This window comes from Nannospalax galili, unplaced genomic scaffold (assembly GCF_000622305.1).
Source record: "Nannospalax galili isolate Female #2095 unplaced genomic scaffold, S.galili_v1.0 scaffold1272, whole genome shotgun sequence".
NCBI classification, from domain to species: domain Eukaryota; kingdom Metazoa; phylum Chordata; class Mammalia; order Rodentia; family Spalacidae; genus Nannospalax; species Nannospalax galili.
In genome coordinates, this window is record NW_008332402.1 from 765803 (window position 1) to 776712 (window position 10910).

At 41.1% G+C, this 10910-nt stretch overlaps 1 protein-coding gene across 3 annotated transcripts in view; it reads left to right on the forward strand.

Annotated features, from left to right (window-relative positions):
- The window catches only part of Ttc29 (tetratricopeptide repeat domain 29), a 227248-nt gene that overhangs the window by 129262 nt on the left and 87076 nt on the right, over window positions 1-10910 (forward strand). For all 3 annotated transcript variants that reach the window (XM_017796729.2, XM_029560809.1, XM_008827488.3), the window contains one exon: window positions 1680-1908. In XM_017796729.2, the coding sequence (XP_017652218.1) occupies window positions 1680-1908 (229 nt within the window). The remainder of the gene's footprint in view (window positions 1-1679; window positions 1909-10910) is intronic.

Here is a 10910-nt window from a genome sequence, read left to right on the forward strand (position 1 = left end):
TGAAATGGAGATCTTTTTTAAAGGTTAAAACCTCATTTAATTTTATGTCTTAAAGGGTTTATACTGAGTACAATGTTGTATAACTGTATTAATTTAACTGTAATCCTAAAAATTTACAGTCAATCTTGAAACAGATGCATCTTAGCTCAGGAAATTGTTGTTGAATATGTCAATGCTGTTGTCATGAAATGCTTCTTCTAATTATATGGTTATTAAATAAATAATTTTATAAAAAAGAATTCATTTCTATTTTCTTCCAGGCATATGTATATATGAGTTTTCACATGTGTGGGGGTACACAAGTGTGTGGGTGCGTATGCACATGTGTATACATGCATGTAGAAGCCAGATGTTGAAGTCAGGTGTCTTCCTCCATTACCCTGCACTTTGTTTACTGAGGCAGAGCCTCTCAACTGAACCTGGAGCTCGCTGATCCACTTAGTTTAGCTAAAAAAGTCTTTAGATAAAAAGAAGTTTTGTTCTCAAGAGTCTCCAAAAGTATAGGTCAGTCTTGGAATTAGCTTTCATCTTTTTTTTTATTTTGTGTGTGTGAGTGTTTTGCCTGCATGTAAGTGCACCACATGTGTGTAATGCCCACAAAGATCAGAAGAGGACATTGGATAACTTGGAACTGGAGTTGTGGATGGTTGGTAGCTGCCACAGGGTGCTGGGAACGAAACCCAGGTCCTCTTCGAGAGCAACCAGTGTCCTTAACCATTTAGCCATCTCTCCAGCCCCCTAATTTTCATCTTTAAAGAAAAGTTTGTAATGAGGAATTTTAGGAGATTTGGGGGTAGCAGCAGATAAGCTCCTCTCTGAAGCTCAAATTCATTATCTGTGAAATATAGATAAAATTTTCCTCATAGGGTGACTTGTAAAGACTAATGACATAATATATACGAAGTATTTACTATTGGCCTTTATGCTTTATACAAGTTAGGTGAATGCTATTATTTGTAAACAATAACTTTTAGGATAGGTAAGGAGGGACCAAAAGAAAAGAAATCTTAAATTTCTAAAATCTGAGAATGTTGTAATGAATTTTGCAAAGACATCGATATTTAAATGAGTCCTTTTATTTGTTTTAGTGCTATTACAATCATATTATTTTTTAATCTAAAATACCTCCTGTTCTTAGTTGAACAATAACAGGTGCATTTAAGAAAAAGAAAAACAGTGACCAAATCATCAGATAGATAAATTTATTGTCACTGGCTTTCGATCAAAGGAGTTCACTAAAAATAACCTCACCCTACAAATGAAAACAAAACATAGAAATATTTTATTAGGTAAAAGCAACACTACAAGTAGTAGAAATTAAAATTTATTTCCATGGAAATAAAATCCTAGAGAAATTGGTGGCAGCTGATTCTCTCTTTCCCCAGCTTCTTTCCGAGGCCATATATGAGGCTGAACAGTATAAAACTGTAAATGCTTAGCCACTTTTATCCAAAGAATGTATTTCATATAACTCAATGTAACAGCCACAGCTTTCTGACCAAATTAATTTTACATATTGAATACCAAGTAAACACTGCTCCCAGACAGCAGCCTGTTATGATACAGAGCCAGTTTACCATGGCTTTGTCCTCAAGCATGAACACAGTAAGGGGAGGCAAGCAAAGCCACGAAGTGGGTGAGGCAGGAACAATGGGGAAATTCTCTCTCCTTCTCTTTAGGGACAGTACAGCAAAGCTTCTGAGTACTTCCAGCAAGCTCTCAACACAAGGGTGGAGCTCATGAAAACATCTCTGATGGATGAAACTAAAGTGCATTATGGAATAGCCAGAGCTCACCAGATGATGCTGATGATGAAAAGTTACATAGAATCTACAGATGCAAACAGCCTCAACTGCCTGCTTTCCTGGAAAGAAAGTAGGAGCTACATGGAATATGAACCCGTTCCAGGTGAGGCTCTGGTTTCTGAAGACACTTAGGTTTCATAGAATTCTTAGTGGCAAAGGCATTTCTGTTGGAAACGTTCAGTCACCCATTGGTGACTTTAATTTGGTTGATAATATTTTTGTTGATTCATTGCTACATGAAGGTCAGGGAAGCTTTTGTGCTATATTGTACCTGCAATATTAGGAGACGCATCAAATAGTCCTTACAGTAAAGAGTAATGTTCTGATCTACCTAATAAGTCACCATTCTCAAGCTGACTTTTCCTAGTTATTTTAGGGGCCACAATGTATGATCAGTTGCAATGAATAACACAGTAAAGAACAAGTGGGAAATCAGCTGAGGCTTTTTAATAATGTTCACTGTCATAACATGTAAAAAACAGCAAATGCCAATACACACCGATACGTATTTTGTACTTACTTTACTGATGGTAGCTAATATTATTAACTTGCATTTGAATACTAATCTAGAAAGTATTTGATAGCAATGTTTCTTTGTATTATTTTTCTTATATACTTTTTGTGAATAATCATATTATTCAACTATAAATATACAACTGGAAAGAATCTAAGGGTCAGCTTTGTGTATTAGCTTCAGTAGACAATAGTCCCCAGTTAAGAATTTTCATAACATGGGGCTGGAGAGATGACTCAGTGATTAAGAGTACTGGCTGCTCTTGCAGAGGATCTGGGTTCAGTTCCTAGAGTCCACATGGCAGTTGACAACCACAAGTAACTGCAGTTCCAGGAGATCTGACACTCTCTTCTGACCTCATCAGGCACCAGGCATACATGTGGTGTACATACATACATCAAACAAAACACTTACTAACCTAAAAATATATATAAATAAATATGGAGAGATGGCTCAGTGCTTAAGAGCACTGGCTGCTCTTACAGAGGACCTAGGTTCAATTCCAGCACCCATATGGCAGCTAAAAATTATCCATAACTCCAAATCCAGGGGAGCTGATGCCCTCTTCTGACCTCCACAGGCAATGCAAGCGCAGGTGCACTTACCTATATGCAAAACATTCACACACAAAAAAATTAAAATAAAAATTAAATAATTAATAAATCTTTAAAATATATAGAATAATAATAATAAATTAAATAAATCAACCAACAAGTCCAAGCATGGTGATGCACACTCATGAATCTTAGCACTCCAGAGGCTGAGGTCAGAATCATGACTTCCAAGCCACCCTGGGCTGCACAGTGAGAACCATGTCTCCAATAAAAAAGTTAAACTCAGAACTGCTAATGACAGATCTTTACTTTGCACAATTATTTGTTTGCATATCAAACTTTTTATCATTTATTTTTTCACGTGCTGTACAGCTTTAGTTGTCAACTTGACGTACCTGGGTACAGGGAGCCCAGTTAGGGAATTGCCTCCATTGGACTGGCCTGTGGTCATGTCTGTGAGGCATTTTCTTGATTGTTGAGTGATAAGGGAGGGCCCAGGCCACTGCGGGCAGTGCCACTGTGGGAAGGTTGTCCTGTGTTATATAAGAAAGCAGGCTCAGCACAGGCCAGGGGAGCAAGTCGGGAAGCAGCTCCATGGTCTGTGCTCAGGCTTCTGCCCTGAGCTCCTGCCTTGGCTTCCCTCAATGATGTACTGTGCTGTAAGCCAAATGAACCCTTCTCCCCCGAATTTGTTTTGGTCAGAATGTTTTGCCATGGCAATAGAGAAGCTAACTAAAACAGAGTGCCCATGTGCCATCATACTCATGTGGAGGTCAGAGGGCAATTCTCTCTTTCCATCGTGTGATCCTAGGGATCAAAGTCAAGTCATAAGGCTTGGTGGCAAGTGCCTTTACCCAAGGGCCTTTTGCCATCTTAATATATGCCATCCCTGCATATGGAACTTTGTAATGTAAAATTTTTCTAATAACTTGAAATAACCTCAAGTGGAATCATAAGGCTAAATCTTTGTGGTGTTTTCCCCCTTCGATCATTTAGATGAGGTGAAAATCTATTTTGATGTTTGTTTCTTTCATAGAATAAAATAATAAATTAAGCACAAAAAGATTTTATTGACTTTCAGATGGGGAAAATACCAGTTACCATTTTGGTCTTATAAAATAAGGAGGAGACAAAAGTCTCAAAACCACACAACCAAATGAAGCTCTATGTGCTCCACTTCCCCAACTAACTATTTTTAGGTAGATTTTTGCCTCATGGGAATGTTTACGCCTTGACAGTTTGGACTTCACCCTGAAACTTAGAGTTACCTGTATCTTAGACTTTTGTGTTTTCTGCCCAGAATAGCAGGAGATGAAGCAGAGGAAACAGCCACCTTAGAGATCTGACATTGACGAAGGTTGAGTTGGCAGAAGATAACTTAATCTGCTCATGTTTTCAAATTTGTCTTGGATAAACTTTCACCATCCCAATGGCATTGTGAAAAAAGTCTCTTGGGAGAAAAAGCCCTCTTCTTGTCAGATCCAGATCTGCCTGCTGCCATCTTGTCAGATCCAGATCTGCCTGCTGCTGTCTTGTTTCCAGCTCCTGCTTCTGTTGGTTGGTAAAGCTGGTTGTTTCCGATACTTGTTACATTTTATCGCCTTAGATTTTTTGAAAGGTTATATTTTGTTCCAAAGGACTTAGGAGCAGAAATAAATAATGCATTTCACAGTATGATTCAGAAAATGAAAACTCAGCTGTTTGTATGAGAGGGGAGTGACATTCCTCAGGGTGCTGTAGAAGTCTGCCCCTCACTGGTTCACCTCCCATGGCTTAGAACTCTATGTAGGGATGAACAACATCCTTATAAAAGTGAAAAATAATATCCTTTTTAATTGAATTTTTGTGAGTTTCATACAATATATTTTGATCATATATAGATCCCTTCCACTATCTGTATCACCTTTACTAACCCCACACCAAATTTCCTGTACTCTAATTTATAATGTAATCCCTCTCTAGAGAGAGACAGAGAGAGAGATTTGAGTCCCCAAATGCAGGGATTTTGTCCAGCTTGAGCTTATGTGGAACTTTTACAAGCTGTTACCATTGCTGTGTGTTCATTTGAATAACTGACCAGCTGTCTAGAAAACTGTTTCCTTGCGGTCATCCACCACCTCTGGCTCTTATAGTCTTTCGACCTCCTATTCTGCAATGATCTCTGGGTGTTGAGAGGCAGAAGTCTGACTTAGGTGTCCTATTCAGGAATAAGTACTCTGCAGTGTCTTATTCTCTGCATGTTGGCCAGTTGTGGCTCTCTGTGTTAATCATCATCTGCTGTATAAGGAAGCTTCTCTGCCGAGAGCTGAGAGATACATTAATCTATGGGTATAACAATAAGTCATTAGGACTCAGTTTAATGTTATATCTATTTAGCAGAATAATTATATTAGGCTCTCTTCCATAGTCTGTGGGCTGCCTGGCCTCAGATTCCTAGGCCTGGTATCAGTATCAGGTATGGTTGATGATAAATTTTCTCTTAAGGTAGCATGCGTAGCACCTTCCAGCACTATGAAAGCTAGACAGTAGAGATGAGGCCTTTAAGTCAGCACCAACTTGATTTTTCCTTATCTATTAAGAAAATACCCAATAATAATAGCAAAATAAAAATAATTTTAAAATAGTGAGACAGTCGGGTGTGGTGGTGCATGCTTTAATCCCAGCACTTGGGAGGCAGAGGCAGGCAGATCTCTGTGAGTTCAAGGCCAGCCTGGTGTACATAGTGAGTTCCAGGATAGCTGGGGCTAGAGAGAGACCCTGTCTCAAAAAGACCAAAAAAAAAAAAGAGAGAGAGACAATATCCATATATGTTTTTATATACATACAAGTATATATAGACAACAAAGGTCTGTCTTCATGGCTGAAGAATGTTCTTGTGATAATAATAAAAAAGCTACAAAAATAATAATCCTTCAGACAAATATAATTGAGCAACAAATTCTCATTCTACTGAGATATTTCACATTTTAAGGGATAGTTATTTTTAAAATTAAAATCTGTAGGAAATTATTAAACATATTCTCTTATTTGCATAGGCATATTTTTAGTTCAAAATATACTAAAACCTGTCTTAAAATGTTTCCAGAATATTCATGGAACTACAACTCTTCCTCTTTGCTATGCTTAAAACTCTTGAATGGTTCCTCACTGGGCTTTGGTTAACAGCAAGCCTTTTGACCTTTTGAACCCCTTCCTTCCCCTGACTGCTCCCCAACACACTCCAGCTCACCCCTACCCACACAATAGCACTTATGATCAACTTTCTTGCAGCTCAGGTCAGTCAGGAACATCTTGCTCATGCCCCAAAATCCTTAGATGGGGACTTTGCCTGAGGCCCTCTGACTGGAATGTGTTCTCTGATCTCAAACCAAATGTCATTTATTTTTCTGCCTGCCATTACATTTCATCTCCTACCTTGGCTATTTATTTGCCTTGACTGTTCAGGTCAGAATACGAATCTCTTTCAAACATGCATTCTGATTCTTGGTATTTCCTAGAAAAGAAGATATGATGTTGGACATCTACAACATCCCAAGTAAATGTTTGTTGAATTAAATAGAATTCAAGATGAGTGTGTGTGCCTTGATCATAAGCTAGTTTTCACTAAGCACTTTTGAAACCTGTATTCATCTTCCTTGGGAAGCCTATGATCCCACACTCTATTTGGATTACCATCCAGTTATCACATGAATGAAGGAGGATGTTCACCAACTATGATGTTGACAAAATGAAAAAGTACAAAAATATTATTTGGAAACCTGAGCTTCTTTTAAGTTTTCAACTTTTGCCTTTTCTTTAAGAAGAGGAATCTTTAATCTTGCTATTGAGGGTCCCATATATTCAGAAAAAAGCAGATCAAAGATCTGAAAGATGCATTATAAAAGCTGTGCAGTTATCAGCACCTTGGAGACTTCCATCCTCCAAACAAATCATTAGCTCAGAGAGCAGGCAATATTCTTTTAAGCAGAGAACATGACCCCTAAGGGAATCAAGCAACGAGAGCACTGAGGTCCCCAGATGAAATGGAACAGTGGCTCACCAGCAAATTGCTGTCATCTTTGTGCCTCTAAGAGGGAGCACAGCAAGCACAGTCACTCTTCTAATTCTGAGAGATGGTTGGCATGATTCACGTAGCCCACCTTTCCTTCCAACACTATAAGAATAGATTCTCCTGAATTTAAAATTGGGAAACTATTCAAGTTTATTGAACCTCAATAAAATTATTCACTCCTGAAACAACCTATGAACTTTGGCTGCTTTCCCCAGAATGTTAGTTATTTTTCTTACATGAAATATTATCTTTACAGTCAAAGAGAAGTTTTCTTTAAAGAAAAAGCAATTCATGTTGCCTTTTGAGGAGCACAGACTCAGATGTGGGAGCAATGCAGAAACAAAACCTTTGCTTGTGCAACTTAACAGCAGTGTTAACCTCAACATGCAATTATAGCCATTTAAATGTCAACACTGGTAGACACATCATTGATAATAATTATATCAGTAACGGGATTTTAATGCACTTTCTCTTTGAGGCCAAATGTAAATTATATCATAAGATGCAAATTCTGAAAATGGAAATAGATGAAAATGTGGCTGCTTGGAAGGTAAAAACAGCTCTCTACGAAGTGTTATGTAAAGGTATATGTGAGTGGCAAAATTATCACCTTGGTTTTATGAATCATATAATATTCTTTGTGTGTGTATGTGTGTGTGTGTGTGTCTGTGAGAGAGAGAGAGAGAGAGAGAGAGAGAGAGAGATGTCTGTATGTATGTAAGTGCACCCATTTCGTACAGTGGCCTGGAACTGTAGTTATAGACAGGCGTTAGCTGCCATGTGGGTGCTGGGAATCAAACCCAGGCACATCCAGTGCCCTTAACTGCTAAGCCATCTCTCTAGCCTTTCATGTAATATTCTTAAGAAAAATAAGCAGCACTAAAATTTGGCCTGATAGCTCTTGTTTTACATGGGCTTCACCTTGCTCCTGGAGATTAATTTCAAACAATTTTCCTACCCTATCATGTGCTTGTATTTTTTCCATTCATGAACTCACCTCACCTTTTTAAGAATATGAAAAGGCCATGTTCATAACGGAGTCTTCATGTTCTTCTGTGATCAGATACTTCTCTTGTATTTTAATAATTGTAAATATGAAGAGAAAATCATGGAATTAGTCAACACATTAGCAAGCAGGGTTTTTTTAAACTTTCACTAAATGTGTTCTTTGACAATTTCTTATATGCACATAGTACATTCTGAATGTTGTAACCCCATCCTCTCTGAACTCCAACACAGCCCCTACTTTATGCCCCCTATTTCCTACAAGTCCCTTTCCCCCACTTATGTCCTTTTGTTTTGTGACTCACTGAGTTTAACCAGGGCCATCTGTGTGACTATGAGTGGGCTCATCAGTGAGTAACTAAAATTGATGTCTTCTCCTCTCCTAGAGATCATCACTAACCAATAGTTCAGCAGGGATAGGTAGCCCTCCCTGTCCCCTTGAGATGCTGCCCCATCCTTGTTTGAGTGTTGACAGACTCAATCTTGTGCAGGCCCATTGTAGCAGTCAAAGCACCTGTGGCTTCATGATTGCATGGGTTGTGTCATGTCTGGAAGAGAGCATTTCACAGTCTTCTTCCAACTCTCATTGCCCTCTCTTCCACCACATTCCCTGAGCCTTTGAGGCAATGGTGTAAATGTCTTGTTTGTACGGAGCACCCAACTGTCATATATTCTCAGACCTTGAGCAGACATGTGTCTCTGCATTCACTGCCATTCATTTAAGAGAAGCACATCTTATTAAGGCTAACAGTAGCATATGTTTATGAATACGAACATAGATATTTAGGAAAGAAGCTTGATGTCATAACAGTTATGCTGAACAATAATAGTAAGTTCCCATCAAGGCCTAAGATTTCATCAACCATGGGTCTCCAACTGGGTTTACATTATCAGGTATGCATTCCCTTATCCAAACAAAGAGCAGTAAGTTACCCCCATAACAGTCATGCCACTATCATATCAATGGGCAGGATAGTGTTGTGATTTATAGGGTTCACTACTGGTGAGATTCTTGTTGGCTTTTCTCCCCCAGCAGCCTGAGGGCCGTGAGGAAAGATGCTTCCAGTTCAGTTCCAGTCAGAGTTCTCTGTGTCTTGCAATTAAAGTGCATGGTATCTTCAACAATAGGGTCCTATCATCCAATTCTGGTGGGCAACCAAGAGGAACCGCAAGAGCAGACGTTGTTTTGTGAGTCTGTGGGACCTCTGGGACCAACAACTCACAAGGAGGTACCCTGCACCTGGCACTGGAATTTTTGCTTAAAGATGACTTTAAGGAGCCCTATAATCTCAATTTCTTTATCTCTCTCACTCTCTCTCTCTCTCTCTCTCTCTCTCTTTCCCTCTCTCTCCCTCCCCCTTCTCTCTCCTCTTTCTTTCTTACAAAGCAGCTGGTTTGGGGGCTGGAGAGATGGCTCAGCAGTTAAGAACAGTGGCTGTTCTTGCAGAAGATCTGTATTCAAATCCCAGCACCCACAGGGCAGCTAACAACTGTCCGTAACTCCAGTTCCAGGGGATCCAACAGCCTCTTCTGTCCTCCATGGGTATTGCATGACATGGGTGCACTTATCTACATGCAGGCAATACAAACATACATATAAAATAAAAATAATAATGAATAAAACATTTTAAAAAATAAAATAAACTTCTCTGCTTCCCTGGACCTGCACCACCGGCTGGCTTTCCTGGCCTGCTCTCCTACACTCAGGCCTCTCTTGGGGTGGGTCTATGGAGGAGCCCTCCGCACCTTGACTCCCCCAGCCTCATTCGCCCTTCCATCTCCCCCACTGTTCTCTGCTCCTGGTTTGGGCCCTGCGCCGTTCCTGGTCTTGGGTCCCCAGACACCTGGGGAACCAGTGCTGCTTCCTGATCCTTTTCACCCAGGCCAGCTTGGTGCCTTCCTTGGGCTCCAGGAGCACTGCTTCTGGACCCGTCCCTGCCCTCACCTCTCTCTGCTTCCCTGGACCTGCACCACCAGCTAACTCTCCTAACCTGCTCTCCTATCCTCAGGCCTCTTGGGCTAGGTCTATCGCGGGGCCCTCTGCGCCTTGACTCCCCCAGCCTCATTCACCCTTCCATCTCCCCCGCTGTTCTCTACTCCTAGTTTGGGCCCTGTACCATTCCTAGTCTTGGGTCCCCAGACACCTGGGGAACCAATACTGCTTCCTGATCTTTTTCAACAGACCATCTTAGTGCCTTCCCTAGGCCCCAGGAGCACTGCTACTGGACCTGGCCCCGCCCTCACCTCTCTCTGCTTCCCTGGACCTGCACCATCGGCTAACTCTCCTAGCCTGCACTCCTACCCTCAGGCCTCTCTTGGGGTAAGTCTATCGCGGAGCCCTCGGCGCCATGACTCCCCCAGCCTCATTCACCCTTCTATCTCCCCCACTGTTCTCTACTCCTAGTTTGGGCCCTGTGCCATTCCTAGTCTTGGGTCCCCTGACACCTGGGGAACCAATACTGCTTCCTGATCTTTTTCAACAGACCAACTTAGTGCCTTCCTTAGGCCCCAGGAGCACTGCTTCTGGACCTGGCCCCGCCCTCACCTCCTTCTACTTCCCTGGTCCTGCAATACCCACCAGCCTCTTTCTGGGGCTTACAACCTCTTTCTGGGGCTCCAAGGCTTACCTTTCCTCTCCCTGATCCTTTGCATCCAGTACAACCCAGCTACTCAATCCACTCCCTGAGAAATCTTGGGGCTTCTTCCCGCCCCATCTGCCTTTACATCCCTGCGTGGCGCAGCCACAGTCAGGGTCTCAGGTCAGTCCAACACCCAAGTTCCTGAGGCCAAAAGCATTCTTAGAAGATTCCAGACATAAGGAGAAAGTCTGAAAACTTCTGACCCACATAGGAATTGGGCCACGGCGGAACTCCTGAAGACAAAATCAATCTGGCCACGACAATATAAAATCAAAAGAGAGAACCAAGCTTAGACGAACCAGCTCTTCATACCCAAAAAGTAAACCACAAAGACACATAAAG